The 22588-nt window shown below is 37.6% G+C and overlaps 1 protein-coding gene across 1 annotated transcript in view; it reads left to right on the top strand.

Annotated features, from left to right (window-relative positions):
* CNTNAP5 (contactin associated protein family member 5) overlaps nt 1–22588 on the top strand; it is an 847743-nt gene that overhangs the window by 706685 nt on the left and 118470 nt on the right. The window contains exons 16-17 of the mRNA XM_047722671.1: nt 104–274; nt 8350–8568. Coding sequence (XP_047578627.1) covers nt 104–274; nt 8350–8568 — 390 coding nt within the window. The remainder of the gene's footprint in view (nt 1–103; nt 275–8349; nt 8569–22588) is intronic.

Consider the following 22588-nt stretch of genomic DNA (forward strand, 5'->3'; position numbering starts at 1 on the left):
TCCTGCAGTGTCCCTCAGTCTTGAAAATTTTTCACATGTCCAGTGCTTTTCCACATCTCATTCTAAAACAATGAACCCTGCTTAAGGGTATTTCCGTTCGCAGGGCTCTTCTGGAATGCGGTATCGTTTTATACAGAAGCGTCTTACCTCCACTTTCCTACCTTCCACGCGGAGTTCAGTGCTGATATTTCCTTCTTTTTTAAAACCACGGCTTTATCGGGAGTTTTCCTAGAAAACCTTGGCATTAAAGACTTCATCCGACTTGAAATAAGCTGTAAGTGCCCTCATTTATGAATTTAACATAATGTCAACAGAAGTCCAAGTCTTATCTTTGCCACCGATGGCTAGTACATGTTGATACTATCACATTAATGCCTCTGGTAATCTGTAAAAATAGTCATGCTAATTTCTAGTTCCTTCTAATTGTTTTTGTTTGTTTTATTATTGCCTATCAGAATGTAATCGTTCTCTCTTCAAAATAGTGTATTCCTCAAATCCCCATAGTACTTATTACAGTGTCCCTTATCTGTCCATGGGTACTGCTTACCTTTTACGTTAAGCTTCCATACCCCAGAACTTTTTCACTACAATTTCCATGGAAAGCTTAATGTATTATTATCATGCATTCTATTCATAATTAGGATCTATTTTTTGTTGTTGTGGTACTTTTGCTCTGAAAGTAATTTCTGACTTATTTTTCACCATTAGGACTGTGTGACTACCCAATCAGAATTCCTACTCTTTTTCAACTACTTCCCCATAAGCAGTGGTGTAGCTACACCAGAATATGGATCATTGTCTAACATCCCATTTCCTACACACAAGTTGTATCAGTAACGATCATAAAGTTAAAAGAAGAATAATAGAAATGTAGATGGCAAAATGTCCTAATATTGAACACTTATATGTGATCAGGCCAATTAAGAAAAATACATGCAAAAAAGAAAAGACATGAATGGTTTCTAGTTAACATTAGTCCTTTTTTTTTTCCTTTTTAGTAAAAAGGACAAAAACATACCCGTATATTGGTTTGTTCCAGTAATAGTCATATTAAAATTTCTGTTCCTCCAACTTTACTTCTACAAATTTGTGCATGGCTTTATTAAAATCAATAGTCTTCACATGTGTATGTTCAAAACAGAATATAATCAGAATATAATCAGATATCTTATATCAATCAAAGGATACTTTTACTATTTTTAAATTTAAAAAATATTTTTTTTTCACATTAAGCAACAGACATGTAAATTTTAGGAAAGGTTCTAAACATAAAGATAAGTTTGATTGATATTCATAAAAATACTTTGTTTTATAATAAATTTCAGGAATTATGATTTTTCTATGTGTTTTCTTCACAATTAGTTCTAGCAACTTTTAAATATCTCTGCAATCAATAAGAAAATCACTAAAATATTTTCACTAGAAATTTTATCACAGATCACTATTCTATTTGGTAAAATATTATGGAGTTCCTAAATGTTTGCAGTTGTGTGAGCTCTCTTTGGGTGCAATCTGTGTCCACAAGCCCTGTATTAATGTGTATTCATGTGTTTCAACAGTAGGTCTGAGTGAAACAAGGGTAGCATAGTAATTGTACAAATGAGAAATCAGAAGTTGTATTCTGACCCTTAGAACTAAGCCTGTGTATTTGAGTCTGCATGTTCAGAAGCCAAAGGTATAACTGGAGTTGTCTGAATTAACTTTCCTCTTGAATATAATATTTATTAAGTGACAAGTAATAAAACATGCTATTTGAGGCTTATATATACGTTATTAAAAATTCATACTGACATCAGCATTTCTTAGAACTTAGACCAACAAAAGGCTTTTTTTGGTAGAAGAATGTTTTTCACTGATCCTATTTAGAATTGCTGGTGCGTGGCAATAATAAAAGCATTTACTTTTAGTTGCTTTTGTTGGTTTTCCAATTTTTGCACCTACTGCCCCTCCCCCCATATTTCTTCTACAAAGATGGACTACTCCCACCATCTTGCCCTTTTTATGCCTTGACCATGATGACTTGTGCTTGTCATTAGATTTCTCATTTATCTGTGTCTACACAGATGATTTCTATAGTTTGATGGAGGCAGTTGACCAATACTATGATACTGATGTGACTGCATGAAATACCCTTTAAAAATTATTTATTTATTTGACAGTGAGAGAGATAGCGAGAGAGGGAACACAAGCAGGGGAAGTGGGAGAGGGAGAAGTAGGCCTCCCGCTGAGCAGGGAGCTGATGCGGGCCTGGATCCCAGGACCCTGGGATCATGACCTGGGCTGAAGGCAGATGCTTAAGGACTGAGCCACCCAGGAACCCCCTGCATGAAATACCCTTGAAAGCATAAGTAATGTTCCGGCAAGAGGAGCTTAAAAATTTGAGAGCTCCAGAGAAAGAAACAAAAGCACTAACTGGAGGAGATAACTGAGTTATTTGCACCAGCTCCCTGTAAATCACCAAGCAGTTAAATGTTTCTTTTGCAGTTACAGAACAATACGTACAAGGAAAGAGATCTCTTTAATTGGTAGCTTTAACCTCCTTTTACTCTGAAGATTTAGACTATAAATGGGAGGAAGCTCTTGTGGCTTTAGTGTGAAATAAGATATCTCCTATCTAACTTAGCCAGGCTCTGAAAATGTGGGGTTGAGTGCCAACCATTGCATAATATGGATATAATAACCTCAATGTAAATTTAATAAAAATCAGGCCCTAAGGCCTTTTGATTCATTAAAGCAGCAGCAAATGTCATGGCATATTATCACAAGATAATGAGCAATGATTTAGTGTTAATTACATTTCAATGTCCAATTTGTTTGTACTTTCTGGTACTGTATTTTGTCCTTCGGGTTATACAAAAATGTTTTAAATTCAGGTGGTATTTAATTTGAAGAAAATTTAAAAATCCATTGATGTAATTGATTGCCATACAGTTTTTTCACCAGGTTGAAGAACATATACTTTTTTGAAACAAGAAGATTTTATATAAAAAATTTAAAATGCAGGACTTCATATTTTTCAAAATATTACATTTTATTATTATTATTATTATTTAAAAGGAAAAAAAATAAATTGGAAGAGATCTTGTATTTCTTATTAACAGCTATACTCATCCTTTACCTTTTCTGTAGATAAAATTTTCACCCTAAGGGGTTCATAACAAGATACTTCTACAGATCAGCTACTTATAAAGGAAATGGCCTTTAAACACATGAAGTGGCTCAGAATAGATTTCTTTTCCATCCCTAAGGAGTATTCCTCTATAACTATCTGAACAGAAGCCTCCAAAGTTGATATATCCATATTGTTCAACAGGGAACAAGACATCTCCATGAAATTTTCAATCCATTTCCTTCTGGGTCACTTCCAGCTAAGATGTGTGAATTATGTAGCCTTGAAATTAGTCCATATTCTATGAGAAACAAGACATTACACAGTATCATGTCTAGTGGATCTGTTTCAAATGAGACTGAGTGAAAAAAAATGAGCTAATTTGACAATTATCTCACAATGGTTGTGGAATGGAAATATAGTTTAGAGTGGATAAAGAGGAGAAGTGGGGAATTGTTGAGAGTCAGAGTGGTATAGTGGAAAGAGCCTATTGCTTAGAACCCCAGGTGATTCAAATTTCCATCCTTCTAAGTTTAATTGTGAACATGTTCTTTACCCCTTTAGTGCTTACTTATGCAAAATGGGACTTATGACACCCATATGCCAATCTGATGTATTTGGCTGCAATTAAGAGAAAACTTGATCTAAACTAGTAGATACAAGGATGGGGATTCACTGGTACTGAGACATGTGACTAGGTCCAGAACTGGTGAGACATTTTATTTCTGGTTGGATTCATCAGTTTCATAATGTTATCTGGATTCAATTTATTTCTCTCCCTGCACTGACTTCTGAATATCTTTTTCAGTCTAAAGCTAGCTGTCCTTCAAGGGAGAGCTACATTTCAGCTAATGGGTGAAACTCCTGGTGTGCAACACCTAAACACCTCTGGCCAAGGCTTCTGGCCATGGAAGTAAAGATTGCAGAGTGGTTTTGCCAGGACCCACCCTTACATGTGGTGGGGGAGGGAGGGAGGAAAAACAATGTGCCTCTTAACTTTTCAGTTCTTGGTTGAGACCCCTGTAATAAAAGAGTAACAAGAGAAAAACAAACAGAAGTTTACCAATCTACACACATTGTGTGCTCATGAGATGAACAGAGAAAAATGAGTAATTCAAAGAGGTGGTTTAGAATTATAGATTATCATGTAGTGTGTTCAACAGAGAATAATAAAATTATGGAGAAATAATGGACAATGGAAAGCAATATTAGGTTTCCAAAAGTTGTGATAAAGGCTAGTTAGTAAAGTTTGTTATGCAGATCTCTCTGGTGTCATCTTTAGACTGATAGGATCTAAAGTTGTCTCCAGGCATGCCTGGGTGACTCAGTCAGTTAAACATCTGCCTTCGGCTCAGGTCATGATCCCAGAATCCTGGGACCAAGCCTCACATCAGGCTCCTTCCTCAGCGGGGAGCCTGCTTCTCCCTCTCCTTCTGCCACTTACGCTATTTATACATTTACTATATATTTTGTTTTCAAACAAAATTGTTCTTGATGTTCACAAGATACTGCACTATGATTTTCATTGTTCAACTCCTAATCCAATTTACAGATGAGGAGGGTGACCCTAGAGAGACTTAGTAAAACACCCAGAGTTACACAGCTTACACAGTTGGTTTAAGAGTCAGAATCAATGATCAACCTACCTCTTTCTTCCTTAGTGCAACTTCCTATTCTGTTTTGCAAAACTGCCTCAAAACCGAAGAATGCTAGGACTCAGAGAAAATAGAATTATTTTTTTTCTGTGATTTGACACATAAGACATTCAGAAAGTCTTCACAATTTTAGCAATTTGTATATCCTTTTTTCTTGAGTTGTCTTATCTACAAAAATGTTTAACAATATGTCATATAGTTCATATTTCCCACTTTATAGATGCATGCATGGAAGGTCAGAGAGGTTAAGTGACTTCTTCTTTGTCCATAAATGGTCCTGGGATCTGTTGCATGCCCAGGTGGTATTCGATATGAAGTTCTAGGAAGGGAGAACATTATATAGGAGCCTCTACTCAGAAAGATTCTCATCTTCTAGAAGTACTCGGGAGACATTCTCTTGAATTTACAGCAATTTCCTCCACTTAGCATGTTCTTTCTTTGTCAATCTTGAAAGTACATTGTGAGGTCATTGGGTTTCATTCATCTGTGCATTCTCAGGGCCTAACACAAGACCTGGATTGGTAAAAATCCACTGAAGGGCTAACAGACTCTATAGCTTCGTCTTAAACCACAAGGGAGTAAATGAAAGGAAGATATTTGTCAGACAGGTGGGAGAGAGAAAGGCCAGGGGGTAAATTCATGCTGGAGCTAAGGGGTGACACAAGGCTTCTGGTTTTCTCCTCCAGGGCCATCGGGTGATGACCATCCCATCAGCAAAGGAGAGCAGGCTTATGTTTGACTCAGATCCCCATCCTCAGAGTCACTAGGCAATGTTGGAAATATCACTTTTTTACTTACATTGTTATTGTTTAGTTGTTTTCAGGCACCTCTATTACATATTTTAGCTTTGAACCCCTCCCCCAGGGGCACTGCCTAAGTTTGGGGGAAGAAGATTTTTTTTCATAAGGAAAGTGGGTTCAAAAATGAGCTCCAGAGACACATCACTTGGATTTAAATCTTGACTCTGCCCCATCTGGGTTGGAGCCACTTGTGAGCTCAGTTCCTGAAGCTGCTATATGTTACCTGTCTCATAAGAGTATAGTGTGGCTTAAAATATTAAGGATTTCACTAATGAAAAATGTATAGCAGAGTGTTTGGCTTGTGGTAAGCACTCAATAAACATTAGCTCTGATTACTGCATTTTACTGATTGTCCCCCAGTTCTAGGAGGAATAGGCTGAATAAAGTAGGTCTTTAATAGTGACCTAAATAAAATTAAATAATAATAATTAAAATATTTGTCAAGGAAGTTAATGCCTTGGTATAAAACTAAAAAAAAAAAAATCTAAAAGAAATTACAAACTTGTATTTAGTGTGTGTGGTGTAACATTTTAATGAACAATCCTTTAGTTGGATGAGAGCTTCCTATATACAAGCCCTGGTGTTAGATGTCCAAAAGTTGAGGTGTTTCCTAGAGTTTGCAGACTAGTTGGGGAGACAGACCCTAGAAAGATCATTATACAACAGATGGATAAATGTTGGAGCAGGGATAAGCCTGGACAGGAACCCTACCAAGGATGGGGGGAGGCAGGGGTGGTGGGCAGATGCAGCAGTAGAGCAAAGAAAGCTCCATAAAGAGGTGCTGTCCATGTAGAACTTAATATCCACAAGACCAGCTTTGCAGAAAGGCTTTTAACAAAATCTTTAACGTTTTTCCTCTCCAATTCTCACCAATCTTTACCTTGGTTCTGCAGAGAGAAATAAATTGAGGTCCCAGTTATCTTGCAGTTAATGTTTATTTGATCTCAAGATGTGCAGGGCTGCAAGGTGACATCTGTGGCCTGAATAAGAAACAGGAAATGGCTCAAAGAGCCAACTTCATTCTTATTTAATGTTTTAATTGTTGAACCCAATTTGTTCACCTCAGTTCTGTCTCCTTTAATGCATGGGTTTCTGAGCCAAAGTCATGGGACTGAGTCGGTCACAACTCACTATGTCACTATACCAGCAGCAATAGTGATCCCTTTGAGTTCATCTTAGGGGCCAGGTATGGTTCTGTGAAGTTCATCAGGATTAAGTCATAAACAACCTGACACTTGGGTATTATTTTCATTCCCATTTTTCAAATGAGAAAATTGAGGTGTGACAAGATTGGAAATGTGGGTCCAGAGTACATGCTTTCAAATCCCAGATTAGGGCCTCTAACTCTTTTAGGTCAGGGCTCACCTTGACCAGAATGCAAAACATTCAAACTCTCAGTTACTTGAAATTCTACCTACTGGGGGGCTTCTTATACCAAGGCTGGTTCTCTGTTTGGATTTGAAGGCTGAGGAGGGAGAGTCCAGGGTGCTATTTGACATTTGTTATTACTGATAATTCAATTAATGAGTTTGTCAAATAAATACCCATATCCTGTTTTAGGTGTAAAGGAGAGGGGGGTTGTCCAAGGTGCTTAGAAGGAAGGGAAGGTCTGTCATAGGAAGGCCTCAGCTCTAGTGACTGAAAGGGGACTGTCCTCTCATCACCATCAACTTATAATTTGCCTCTCCATATCCTTCAGATTAAAAAAAAATCTTATTTAATAATGCAAAATACAAAAGACATATTCAATAGAGAAAAATAGAGAAGAATTCTACTTTTAGAGTCAAATTCTTTGTCCTGTCTGAGAAACTGAGAAAATTACACTTCTTTTCTCACCCATGGAATGGGAGTAAAAATTATACCTTTATCCTCGGGTTGTTTTGAGAATTAAAATGACAGATTAAATGGTCAGAATTAAAATGGCCAGAATTTAGTATAGCACTCAGCAGAATTCATTGTACCTATTGTGTCCCTGCTACTTTTCTCTCTTTCTCTATCTCCCTCAATGGCCACCACCACCATCATCATAACCATCACCACCATCATCGTCACCACCACCACTATCGCCAACACTATCATCACCACCAGCACCACTAATGCCAACACAAGTACCAAATCATCATCATTGGTATTATTACTCCTGACTGGGTGACGTCTGGCATGTGTGACATGCAGATTTTTATAGAAAGGCAGAAAGAGTCATGGAAGAGGGATGGGGACTTATGTTTGATCCCAGGAACCACTACTTGTATGATATGTCCTTGAGATTAGCACTTAAACTTTGAGTCTCCTTGAAAAAGAGGAAAAAGGCCATAAGAATAGCATGGATGCTTATAATCACATGTATTAATGAAATAAGATGGAGGAGATCACTGGACATTCAAGGGTATGAATCCTCTCCCTGCAGGAATGCAGTGGCCTAGCTAATCCAGTATCTACATATATCCATGAAGACACAATTGAAGACAAAATAGACCCAGAAAACCAAGAGCCTTGGCACTGATGCATGTTTATCAGATTGGTATCTGTGGCTGAAGCCCTTATCCTGTTTCCTAAATTCTCACAATGAGTACCAAATGGGTCATAAAAGAGCTTGGGACTTAATATTTGGTAATTTCCGCAACTAACTGATAATTTTAATACTGCAGAGATTTCAACTGAAGACTTCCTCACCTTGTATTGACTTGTAGTCATTTACACCATTCATTCAGGGTGTGCTTGTGATCTCAATGCACTGACTGACACCTCCCCTCATCTTCCCACCTGTTTCCCTTGTTGGTTTCAGCTCCATCTGAGATCACTTTTGCCATCGATGTTGGGAATGGCCCCGTAGAGCTCATAGTTCACTCTCCTTCTCTTCTGAATGACAACCAATGGCATTATGTCCGAGCTGAGAGAAACCTCAAGGAGACTTCACTTCAGGTGGACAACCTCCCAAGGATGACCAGGGAGACTTCAGAGGAAGGCCATTTCCGATTGCAGCTGAATAGCCAGCTGTTTGTAGGTAAGGGACATCTTGAGTTCCCTCTGTGCTAATACCCTATAAGACTTCTGTATTACCAGACCCAGAGAAAATTATGATTTTGTTTCATACTTGAGGGATGGTTAAAATATGTCACAAGGCATTTATAATTATAAATTTGATTTTACACTTGCCATTTGCGATGACGTGGATGGAACTAGAGGGTATCATGCTTAGCGAAATAAGTCAATCGGAGAAAGACAACTATCATATGATCTCCCTGATATGAGGGAGAGGAGATGCAACATGGGGGGTTGAGGGGGTAGGAGAAGAATAAATGTAACAAGATGGGATTGGGAGGGAGACAAACCATAAGTGACTCTTAATCTCACAAAACAAACTGAGGGTTGATGGGGGGAGGGGGTTTGGGAGGTGGGGGTGGGGTTATGGATATTGGGGAGGGTATGTGCTATGGTGAGTGCTGTGAAGTGTGTAAACCTGGCGAATCGCAGACCTGTACCCCTGGGGATAAAAATATATGTTTATTAAAAATAAAATAAAAAAAATAAATAAATTTGATTTTACAGATTCTTTTCATTCTAGCTTCATAGCCATGACAATAAGAGATTTTGCCACCCCTTAGCAAATTTTGAGGTGGTCTCAGACTTTGTCTCTTTTCTCCTTGTACATATTATTTTCAGATGTCCAAGGACCCCTAATATTTTTCATTCTTATAGTCAAAATACACTTGTAGAAAAAGAAAATATCAGCTATTTACACCTTATTACACCTGATAATTAATGATAACTGTGCAATAAAACATGTTACAGTATCTCAAAGGGATGTGTCACCAGTCATATGGTGGAGGAAGGAGCTACTGTTTTCCATAGGTTTCTTTGATGCTCCCTGAAATCACATCATTCAGGTCACTGCCTTACATTTGCACAGAAAAGCAGGTCTAGTTCTTGAGCTGATGTCGCTCCATTGAACAGTTCCTCCTGAGACTCCGAATTAGTTTTTCATCTGAACTGACCGCCCTTGCTTATAGTGGGTACCAGGAAGTTTTGAACGTCACTTACTGAGTCCATTCGTTCTTTTATTCCATAGTCACTAAACACTGAAAACAAGTCAGGCACCTTGTTGGATGATGGGCATTGAAAGATAAATTGTGCGGTGACACTACTTTACAAAGAGCTTGTGTCCTGTTTGTATGTGTAAGAAAGAGAGACACTGAGAGACAACAATAGAGAGGAAGGGAATTTAGCCACATGAGTCTGGGTAGGAAAGGGCAACCTCACAGCTGTAATTTAGAAAGGATTTTTTGAAAGTAGGTTGAGTAGGACTTGCAAATCTTGAAGGTACAAAATATAGCTATAAATAATAGGGCCATTGTAATATTATCAAAGCTAAGAAGCTGTTCTTACATGAACCTTGAAGTTCAGATGTTTAGAACAGTGGTATAAGTAAGGTCCAAAATTTTCCAGTCAATCCAGATTTAATTTTCTTTCCTTATTTATTTATTTAGCCAACTCTCACACAATAGAGTTTTACTGCTAGTAATAAAATGCCATCAGCAATCAGCGGGGGTTTCTTACAAGTTTTCTTTAAATTAGTTTTGTACAGTTTTTAACTCTAACAAAAACAGTCACTAAAAGCATGCCAGGTAAAAGAAAAAAAAAGAAGTAGCAGAATATGTCATATTTTCTCTTCTCAAGAGGAATCATATTTTTTTCTTCATCTGTCATGTTTTACTTATCTAGCAGAAGTTATAAGTGATTAAAGCATTTTTATGATTATAAGACATTTACTTAGACATTTACTTAATTAATAACCTACATGAGTGATGATTTACTCTTAAAATATTTTTGAAAATTTATATTGCTGTTTTAATTCTATTAAAACATCACATTTCATTTCTCTGAAGAAGTTTGCTAGTCATCAAGATTTAATGTCTTTTTTGGTGAAATCAATTCAAGTAGTTTGCAATTTTCATAAATTATATTCCATGCCAAAGTTTAATTTATCTTCAGGCAGTATTTATCAATCTTTCTGCCAGAAAGGTGTACATAAGATGGAATAATATTTTTTATCCTTCCATGCAAATTTCATGTCATTATGAAATTATCATATGCCCTGAATATGTGATAAACTGTGCGCGAGTCAAAAGGGAAAAGTCGCAGCTGTGTTTCATGGCAGGTTTTTATCTCCAGACGTTTCAGTTAAATTGATCACAAATGCAATGAGTTGTAGGAGCATGTCGATGGTTTTGGAGGACATATCTTGCTCGAGCTGGAGCCAAGGTCAGCTGTGGTGAGAGCACCTGCTTCTGTTATGTTTTTCTCCAATAAGTTCCTTCTCAGATGTTACTCTGCCTTATTGAATTTGTCTTAATGTACTTTAAGAAGAAAAAAAAAAAAGAAACTTTCATGTTGGAGGTCATTTTAGTCTGTTGGTTTGAATTCTGTTTAGTGTTCAGCAATACACTCATTTAGAAATGTCATGTGGCCAAAAATGCTGAAGTCCCTGTATTTCCATTTTGTATAATTCAGTGGTCCAAAACCAAAAACAAAACCAAAAACCAAAACCAAAAAATAAAACCTCTATTTAGCTCTAACAGTCAAAATGGAGAATTGCATTCCCTGTCATTCAGAAATTTAGAGACACTGGATATTTATATTTTTTAGGCAGAAAAAAGAAATCATTGGTGTATACTTCTTCCCAGGGAGAGATTGAAGGTAGCAGTATTTAAATATTCATTTGGATATGCCTATCTGGATACTTTTAACCACTAAAGGATCTTTCAATCAAAACAGAGCATCATTCAGCATTGTAATTGCTGGTGTAGATGTGTGCTTGTGAGTGCTTCCTGAGTACCAGAAACAGGTTAAATTTTGTAGAACAGGATGTACCTCTTCACACTGCTCCTGTCATTTAAATGTGACAAGTTGAAGTGCTCATACATGAGTCAAGGCATGCTGGATTCCCACAATCAATATTTTTATCTTTGGACTTTTATCACCATGATAGTTAGGGACATTTGCAACCCTGCCATCTTACTGGTCATATTTTTTAAAAAAATATTATTATTGGGGCGCCTGGGTGGCTCAGTGGGTTAAGCCGCTGCCTTCGGCTCAGGTCATGATCTCAGGGTCCTGGGATCGAGTCCCGCATCGGGCTCTCTGCTCAGCGGGGAGCCTGCTTCCCTCTCTCTCTCTGCCTGCCTCTCTGTCTACTTGTGATCTCTCTCTGTCAAATAAATAAATAAAAAAAAAAATCTTTCAAAAAAATTTATTATTATTGTTTAACAGAGTAAGAGAAACTTTATAACACATAGATTCTGAAATGTATGCTGCAAGTATGTAATTATCTCATCGATGAAACTCTTAGAGGTATTAGCCCTCTGGTTTGCTGTTCCCTACAAATGTTGAATCCAAGAACTAGCACCCACTGCTGAAAGTAAAATGGAGAGACATGGGTGTGTAACCCAGGTCAAGAACCAATAAGCCAGAAGACATTGGTTAAAAAACACCTAGCCTTTGTATACTCATTGTCTTTACCTGCAAAATAGAAAAGAAAAGTTTGGTATCTTACCTCCCAGGACCCAAGGATCTACAATCTCCATGTTTATGTTAGGAATGACAATCATCCTTATCCTCATTCTCCCCAAATCTGAATTGCATCTTTCCAAGTTTGCTGCAATTATAGACATTTTGTAAATATCTGGGCCTGTGAGCTTCATTTTCATGTGATTTTACTGCCTTCTTCTTATTATTTTTGTTTTATTTTGTTTTTGTCTTTCATGGACTTGTGTTTTGTTGTTGTTGTTTGTTTGTTTGTTTGTTTGTTTGTTTGTTTTTTTTTTTTTTTTTTTTGGTCTTGGTTGTTTTTGGTTTAGCTGTTTAATTGTGTCAAAGTAAACTGAAGCTGCTCACATTGTACAGTTCCTTGGGGAAAATACTAGACTATGAAAGAGAACAATACGATTCTTGATAAATCATTAAGTTCAAAGAGATCCCTAAAAATGTTGCTTCTGCCTCCCTGCCAGTAGCAGACTATTATTTTTATTTTCAGGTGAAGCATGCCAAACTTAGTGGGGTCAGTAGTGAAACCAATCAGGGAGAGTGAACACACAATAACCTTGATCTCTGGTACAACATAGACAGGTACTCTGTGGCAAAATGCAGCCACACACATGAGCTTCCAGAAGGTATATATGTGAATAGTTACTTATATTTATCCTTGAGAGTGACTCAGGAGGATGGCTTTCCTGAAGCAGCTCAGTAGAGTTTTCTATTTGAGAGGATATAACATGTCTCAAAGTATAAGAGGAGGTATGTATCCTTTTCTCATTAAAAAGTAACTGAGGGGCACCTCGGTGGCTCAGTCCACTAAGCAGCTGACTTCGGCTCAGGTCATGATCCCAGGGTCCTGGGATCTAGCCCCACTTCTGGCTCCCTGTTCACAGGGGAGCCTGCTTCTCCCTCTCCTTCTGCTGCTCCTTCAGCTTCTGCTCTTTTGCTTGCATGCTCTCTCTTTTTCAAATAAATAAATAAAATCTTGAAGAAAAGTAACTGAAAGGCATATTTCAGCATATTTATTCAACATATTTATTATATAAGCCATAGTGCATTGAAGATGTTACTTAACATTACATCAGTGGTGAAACAAAAAGTAAAGGAATTATTGTCTTTTCAACATCATGTAAATTTCTGATAATATCTAATTTACCAAAAATGTTTAAATTTTTTCAAAGGTAAGTCATATATCAAGTATACTTGAATTATTTCTCTTAGTAAAAAAAAAAATATGTGATTTCTGATGTTTCCCATTAATAGTTAAATATAAGAAATTGTTGTGACTAGTTTAAGAAGTTGGTAAGAGACCTCAAAACACCAGCAGGGTAAGTCCCAGAAATGCTGTACTTTGTTGTTGTGGACAAAGTACCTAGAGGAGCCCCTGGTGTCCACTTAATAAAAACTTCTATGATGCAAAACAAAACAAAATACAACAAACAATGATGCAGAGCTACGTGCTTCCCCACGCATTTTCTGTCCCCAACACCAGTGTTCCGCAAAATCACATTCTTATAGCTTGAAAGTGTTTTGAAAAAACATTGGTTCTATTTTTATATTCAGAGAAGTGAAAGATTAAATCACCGCCTTATGCAAAGTTTTGTTTCTTCTTTAAGATGTTCAGAGTTGAAGGCATTTAACTATTCCAATAGCCCATTTTTAGTGTTTTCTGCCCCCCAATTGTCGAGAAACTTTTTTTGAAATGTTTATCTGCAACCCCTTCTGCTTTAAATAAAGCTCATTTTATCATATGTTGGTCTGCAATGGATTGATAATGGGTAATTGAAGGAGAATGTAAAGTTATCTTGTTGGTTCGATTGATTGATTGATTGATTGCTGTTGGTAAAACATAGCACAAGTCATACTGTCTTCTTTAAAGGAGAGTGCCATAAGGCATATGGAATCATTTTCTCATTCAAACCCAGGGAAAGAAGCCTGAGATTTAGACTACACAAAAACCCAATGTTAGAAGTAGTTATTCTGATTCCTCTGGCACTACAAGTCATCAAAATTTATAATTCAGTAAAGGAAAAAAAATTAGGGCAGTGTCATTTACATGGAGCTTGGGTGATAATCATAAAAAAGAAAGCAAATACAGACCTTTCTGGGAAATAAAATCAGTATTCCCTGGATATTCAAGGACCTGATCTAAGGGAGAGAAGGGAGGTGAGAAGTTGTTTATGTTTTTTTTGTTGTTGTTTTTGGGTTTTGTTTTTGTTTTTGTTTTTTTCCACTGAGCATTAACAATCAGGGAAACACCAGGTTGGAAAAAAGCAGACCCAGCAAGGCATGCAGACGCTGGGACCCTAGTGAGCCTGTTTCAGTTTCTCCAAGGCTTTGTCGATATAGCTAAGGATTCAGAGAAAGAGGTGAGAAAGCCCTTGAGCAGAGTGGTAGAGGGGAAGAATATGTAATCACAATCCTCTGAAAGTGTTATTGGCAGATTTACACTCAGTTCGCATATTGTTACCAAGTTGCCTCTGATCCAAGAAGGAAGGGATTTGGCTTCAAAGTCACTTGTGTAGGTGAAGGCAGAAGAAGTGAGAAGTGCCATGTTTCAATTCAGCTTTCTACATTATCCACGCACCACGCTGAATGGTGCATGGTCGTCTCGGGATCTATTTATTGTGGTGAGAGAGGCTTAGGAACCCATGGTAGACATGGAAATGTGCTGTTCATGTCCCCCTTCAAGATGGACTTGTTGCCCTGCTATGAGAAAGCCGTTGACAGATAGTCTTCATGTGTCTGCCCCTTTAGGGACTGCGTCAGCTCCAGAGAAACACCTGGACAAAGTCACAACCTTTCCAAGTGTGTCCACAATGACAATGTGAATCGAGGGTATAAAGGTTGTCCATTTTGGCCCAAGGAGGTACAATTCTCATGGGTTTCTTCTAGCTCTGGTGCTCTCTGTGGGGTTGTTCTAGACTGTCCTTAAATGTGCACTGCCGCTCTAGCACCCCCCACCCCCTCCTGATTTCTGCATCTTCCATCTACAGGTGTGGTTCCCAAGAGGGCATCCTTAACACACCTCTTGCTGCACAGCCTGCTTGCTGGAGAACCCAGCCTGAGCCAGAATCATATATTTTTTATAAAACACACACACACACATACACACTTTTTAAAAATCATAGTAATCTCTTAAACAAAATTTATTCTTCATTTCTCCCCAGGATTAGCCATAATATAACCCTTCCCCCTTATTATTTTTTTTTTTTTTCTCCAGAACACACTTTAAAGCTGATGGGTTTCTTAGTGTTGAGTTTGCATTGTTTTAGTTCTTTTTAAAGGTCTTCTCCCTCAGTGTAGGATGGATTTTACCCCTATGTATTTGGCAGACTCCTCTTCATTAATGACACAGCTTTTTGATGATTCAAATCCAATTTCTTCTCATAGGGGAGTGTACTCCCCCCCCCACCCTCTACCTGTGATCATACCCTTCACACTAGGTTATAATGATCTGGCTATTGCCTCTCTTCCCTCTAGTGGTTTCCTTGTGGACAGACACAGTGTCTAATATATCTTTACATCCTTGTGCCTGATGCAGGTTCTCTGATGTATTTTGAATTCAGTAAATGTATAATCAGTTACTGAAAGTGATTGAATGCAAAGTTCCAAGTGGTGGTCCTTTTAATACTGGCTTTATTTTAAGTCATTACCTTTTCTGAGCCTCAGTTATTCCATCTGCCCACTGGGCTTAATAATCAATACTTCATAAGTCAGTTGCAAAGATTAAATGAGCATTTTTTCCTTTTATTTGGAATTCTCTCTCAAAGCTTATTAAATAAGGGTTGCAAGCAAAATATCATTTTAAATGAGAATTTATTTGTGCCCCCATCCCAGGGGAATAATAAGGCACTGCTTTGCCTGGAAATTTATGAGATTTGACATTTAAAGGACACATTCAATTAGTGCAATAGCTCCCAGGGGAGGGATCCTGCCCCACACTGGGTTTTACCCCTTCTTTGCACAAATCAGCAGAAGTGTCCCCACGTGGTAGTGTATCTGATGCATGAATGCCTCAAAAGCTGAGGTAGGGCCTTTACAAAAGGTAACATTACAATGGCCGTTGTCTTGGCAACTAGCTTTCAAAGGGAAAGGAATTTTCCAAACCCCATTTTCAAATTGTTACATGGTATGTATAAGCATGCTCTGAGCTGTTGTTACTGGATTCCTTTTGCTGTTGCTAGTTTTCCCTGTGCTCTGGTGGGTGAAGACGGGCTTATTTATGGAAAATCCTATCAGATCAGAGAAGGTGCCCAGGCCCGTCTCTCCATTTATGATTCAACGATATTTTAAGTTTCATAAAATAAGCTGAAAGCCGTCCACATCCAACACCCATTTGTGGGGACATCCAAGCAATCATGATCTTTTGCAACTGCCCTTCTCTTAGCTGTAGCTAAGAGCCAGTGAGGCAGTAGCAAAAAGCCAATTTTTTTTTTAATTGGAATAATTTTCAGTTTTTGTTTTAATTGAAGTAATTTTTTAAAGTTTATTTGTTGTTGTTGTTGTTCTTTTAGTATCAGCCTTATTCTCTCTTCTTTCCTTGTCCAAATAACTCTAAGGACTAACAGATTGTGCATGACTTTGCCAGATTGGGGAGGAAACACTGAAAGGTATTTGATCCTTTCCCTCCATTTGCCACCCTGTCCTTCCTCCCATCTCTCTCTCTCTCTTTTCTTTTTTTGGACACAATTTATTTAACAAATATTTCCTGAACATATTCTGTGTTATTAGCCCTAGGGTAGGCAACAGGAGCATGAAAATGAATAAGATCCATTTGATATTTAAGAAGTACAGGCTTTGAATGGAGGGGAAAGGCTTTAAGCCAGGTCCCTGAGAATATGGTATGGGGGTGCATATCCAAGGAGGGTTAGTAGGGCTAAAGGGCTGTGGCTGTCAAGTGTAACCTGGAGGCAGTTTCCAGGCTATCCCTCGTGAAAGTGTTGTTCAACAGGCCATCTTTGGAGTTACCTGCTTTACTGGAAAGAAATTATTTGCATCTCCACTGAATAAATGTCATCCACTATTTTTTTGCTTTATTTCCAAGTGTCAGGGACACACCATCAAATGTGAGAGAGATGCTTCTCACATTTGATGGTGTGTCCATAGTCACACTGCAGCCATCACATACCCAAAGGAAGCTTGCAGTAAGAAAGAGCTCCAAAGTGATTGCTGCAGAAATTTATCAACATGTCATGACAGTGTTAAAAGATTGGACAGTGAGAACTGGTTGCCCTTGACTCTATAGTGCTACTATCCTATTTAGTGAATTGCAGCCTTTAAAAAAAAAACAAAAAACAAAACATATACTCTAGGGTGTCCTGGCATCACCCATAAAATCACTCTAGGCCAGGAGAAATATTAGGGGAAATTCTTAAAGTTTATAATCATAGAACTTTTACTATATATCCTTATTTCTTTGAATGGGTCTGTGCTTTAGCTTCTAAGAGAGTATCTGTTCTCAGTAGGCCCATGCTGGAGAAAACTAACATGTGATTGTCAGGGGCCCAAGCATATGCAAAATCCAAACACTGATGTTAATAGGGCAATAATTGGGCCAGGCGGCAGCTGGGAAGAATGTAAGTGTTCCAGCTGATTGTTGTGATGACCTGGGCTCATACGGTATTTCTCATCTAGTTGCTCTTGCAAGAAGGGCAAATATCTCTCCTCTTAACCCAGGAGCATTTGTAACTTTTCTTTAAATCTATTTTTGATGCTGATTTTTTATCTTCCAAACGTTGACAGAAGGGAGCGCAGGGAGGCATCGTTCGGCACCCATCTTTGCAGGATGGGAGGTAATTGTTGTGTCAGGATGGTTCTCGTGGCTATTCTAGACTGATACTTACGATTATGGAAACTTTCCTGCCCCATCATCTTGATATTTTTCAGGGGTACCTCTAAATTATATGCAAAGCAATAATCAGCCACCTTGAACTGAAGTGGGCTCTATTCCCTTATGGTTCCACATTAGCAACAAAAACAGAAACGCAATTCAAGTGTTTGCTTTTTTCTTTCCCTCCTCCTGAATTGTAAATAGTAACCGAATGGGGATTTCCACAGAATGCATATTTAGTACGCTGTCTGGACAAAATGTTGGCCCTGCCCTGCCACCATTCTGTTAAAAAGAAAGCAAATGTTTGTTTTCAGTCAGGTGTCTTGAAAACAAAATTACCAGAAAAACAAGCCTCTTTGTAGAAAACCCAAGTAGCAAGATATATACTTCCTATATACCCTGACCCACACACCACACACAAACATGCTGATACTGTCAAAGGTATTCCTCAATATCCAAATACCACATGGATTAATAAATGGCTTCTAGAGATGTACACAATTCTATAGCAAGGAGTTTCACTGGAAACTTGATATAATAAATTATTTCTAACATGACTTTTAGAAAAAGGAGACCAACCGCACTGTACACAATATACATAATAAATGAAAATATTTATTTTAAATTACACAATCAATATGAAAATGCATCCTCACTGAAAATTAGTCAATAATACCTCCAACTACCCTTATTAGAGGCAACTGATATTTGTCCTGCATGCGATGTTCCAGGAATCGTTCAAGTTCTTACATACATTTAGGTATCCTTAGGAAACACTGAACAATATTATTATTTGTGGATATATTTACATAAACGATATATTTATATGTATTATACCACAGCTTTCTCACGTTTTTATTTATTTGTTTTTTTTTTTACACCTGAAATATGCCATGGAAACGATAACATGCCAATATAAATCGCATATTAAAACTGCTATATAGTGCTTTACCTAATATTTTCAGTTTTTGCCTATTTTGTAGCCATGTTTGTTTTATGTCTTTAACGCATCTGTAATTTGTTTTGGGTTCTGAGGTAGGATTGTAATTTTATTTATTTTCCAAAATCATATTTTCCCATCTCCATTTATTTCATGGTTCCTTTTTCCTAGTTACTTAGAACTGCAGTGTATATTATAATGTAAAAAACCATCATTCTGTATAAAGAGTCTATTTCTGAATTTCTTAGAAACGTCTGGTTTCTTGGGGTGCCTACCTGGCTTAGCTGGGAGAGCATGCAACTCTTGATCTTGGGGTCATGGGTTCCAGTCCCACATTGTGGTGTGGAGCTTACTGAAAAGCAAGAACAGAAACAAAAACTAAAACTAAAAACAAAATCAAGGAATTTATGGCTTCTGTCTTATTTAAATAGTTTTGTTTTTCCCAAATACTGCACCAAATCACACTTATAGGGTATATTTTGATACAGAATTGGATAAGTTTTACCCCTGGGCACACCTCACTTCTTTTCATTTAAAAAACTTATTAATGATTCTCAATCATTTTCCCTTCTTGTGGAATTAGCTTTTCATGTTCTATGAAAATAATTTTTGGGGGGCTATTGATTGGATTTTATTGTGTTAAAGAAATTAGCTGTACATTACTGGATCATACAGACACATATTTTACTTCTTCAGGTATTCTTTAGGTGTAAAGGTAAAATTGTATTTTTTCCTTCATATAGGCACATCTTGTTAACTTCTAGGTGTTTTGCTGCTTTTGTTATTAAATAGGATTTTTTCCTAGGTATTCCATTTTCCAGTTGGCTATTGTTATTATATAGGACAGTGACTGATGTTGTATGCTGATATTTATATCTATCCACATTCTTATATCTTTATTTTATTTAATTAATAAATATATTTTTAAAAGATTTTATTTATTTATTTCAGAAAGAGAGAGAGCACAAGTGGGGAGAGGGGCAGAGGGAGAGGAGGAAGCAGATTCCTGACTGAGCAGGGAATCTGATGTGGAACTCGATCCCAAGACCCTGGGATCTTGACCCTAGCCGAAGGCAGGTGCTTAGCCGACCAAGGGTCTCAGGTGCCCCATATACTTTTATTTTAATTGTAATAATTTGTCATTATTGTTTTGGGGGGATTTTCCAGGTAGATAATTATACTATTTGTGCACATAATGAAGTATTTTTAATGACTATGTATGAGCAAAATTAATTATTTTTTATTGTAATCAATGCCCCCAGCTCCATTTTGGGAAATTTCTTTAAAAAAGTAGAATAAGGCCAATGATAATATATTTTCATGGCTCTTGATACATATTGCTGAATTATTCTTGAAAAGTTTTTCATAGCATTCATTTCCACCAAACAAACAGATAAGAAATACTTTCAACCTGCTGTTAAGTGATTCTAAGTTAACAGTCTCTTTCCCAATTTTTGGAGGATTAGTGTTTTATTTGAAGTTCCACAGTTTATAGGAAGATTAAACCAGAAAGTGTCTGTGAAGCACATGCTTGGAAGGTGCTTTATAAGAAGTAAACTCTTAGTTTATGTTGATGTTGCATCATTATTTTACTTTTTAAACATCCAGTTAGTGTCACCTGTATTATTAAATGATGTGTGTCTTTTGGTTTATGAGCAAGAAATCACTGTATCTGGCCAAACTCAACCAGATGCATGCCTTGTTTTTAAGAAAATCACATTTTATACTTTCCTTCTGGGACCAAGGCTCTGTCAGTTGGAGGGGTGGGATAAAAGCAGACGATAATTGATGGTTAATGTATTTATATTTATTCATCATGTATATGCTAAATCTGCTGCCACTTTAGAATTTGGAATCTAGGTGGTAAATGCAACTGTAGTTCAGCTGGCTATAGCAAATCATAAAAACAAACAAACAAAAAACAAATAAAAACAGCTACTCCAAGTTCAAGGTCAAAAAAAACCAACCAAAAAAGGCAGAAAGACGGAAAAAGAGGAAATTATTAAATGCTTTTGTGAATCAGGAGCCCAGCTTGGCACATTCACTGTTTTTTTTTTTTGTTGTTGTTTTTCTTTTTTTATAAACATATATTTTTATCCCCAGGGGTACAGGTCTGTGAATCGCCAGGTTTACACACTTCACAGCACTCACCATAGCATATACCCTCCCCAATATCCATAACCCCACCCCCCTCTCCCAACCCCCCTCCCCCCATCAACACTCAGTTTGTTTTGTGAGATTAAGAGTCACTTATGATTTGTCTCCCTCCCAATCCCATCTTGTTACATTTCTTCTTCTCCTACCCCCTTAACCCCCATGTTGCATCTCCTCTCCCTCATATCAGGGAGATCATATGATAGTTGTCTTTCTCTGATTGACTTATTTCTCTAAGCATGATACCCTCTAGTTCCATCCACGCCATCGCAAATGGCAAGATTTCATTTCTTTTGATGGCTACATAGTATTCCATTGTGTATATATACCACATCTTCTTTATCCATTCGTCTGTTGATGGACATCTAGGTTCTTTCCATAGTTTGGCTATTGTAGACATTGCTGCTATAAACATTCGGGTGCACGTGCCCCTTCGGATCACTACGTTTGTATCTTTAGGGTAAATACCCAGCAGTGCAATGGCTGGGTCATAGGGTAGTTCTATTTTCAACATTTTGAGGAACCTCCATGCTGTTTTGCAGAGTGGTTGCACCAGCTTGCATTCCCACCAACAGTGTAGGAGGGTTCCCCTTTCTCCACATCCTCGCCAGCATCTGTCATTTCCTGACTTGTTCATTTTAGCCATTCTGACTGGTGTGAGGTGATATCTCATTGTGGTTTTGATTTGTATTTCCCTGATGCCGAGTGATGTGGAGCACTTTTTCATGTGTCTGTTGGCCATCTGGATGTCTTCTTTGCAGAAATGTCTGTTCATGTCCTCTGCCCATTTCTTGATTGGATTATTTGTTCTTTGGGTGTTGAGTTTGCTAAGTTCTTTATAGATTTTGGACACTAGCCTTTTATCTGATATGTCATTTGCAAATATCTTCTCCCATTCTGTCAGTTGTCTTTTGGTTTTGTTAACCATTTCCTTTGCTGTGCAAAAGCTTTTGATCTTGATAAAATCCCAATAGTTCATTTTTGCCCTTGCTTCCCTTGCCTTTGGTGATGTTCCTAGGAAGATGTTGCTGTGGCTGAGGTCGAAGAGGTTGCTGCCTCTGTTCTCATCAAAGATTTTGATGGATTCCATTCTCACATTGAGATCCTTCATCCATTTTGATTCTATTTTCGTGTGTGGTATAAGGAAATGATCCAATTTCATTTTTCTGCATGTGGCTGTGCAATTTTCCCAACACCATTTATTGAAGAGGCTGTCTTTTTTCCATTGGACATTCTTTCCTGCTTTGTCAAAGATGAGTTGACCATAGTGTTGAGGGTCTATTTCTGGGCTCTCTATTCTGTTCCATTGATCTATGTGTCTGTTTTTGTGCCAGTACCATGCTGTCTTGATGATGACAGCTTTGTAATAGAGCTTGAAGTCCGGAATTGTGATGCCACCAACTTTGGCTTTCTTTTTCAATATTCCTTTGGCTATTCGAGGTCTTTTCTGGTTCCATATAAATTTTAGGATTATTTGTTCCATTTCTTTGAAAAAAATGGATGGTACTTTGATAGGAATTGCATTAAATGTGTAGATTGCTTTAGGTAGCATAGACATTTTCA

This window comes from Lutra lutra, chromosome 3 (assembly GCF_902655055.1).
Source record: "Lutra lutra chromosome 3, mLutLut1.2, whole genome shotgun sequence".
Lineage (NCBI taxonomy): Eukaryota > Metazoa > Chordata > Mammalia > Carnivora > Mustelidae > Lutra > Lutra lutra.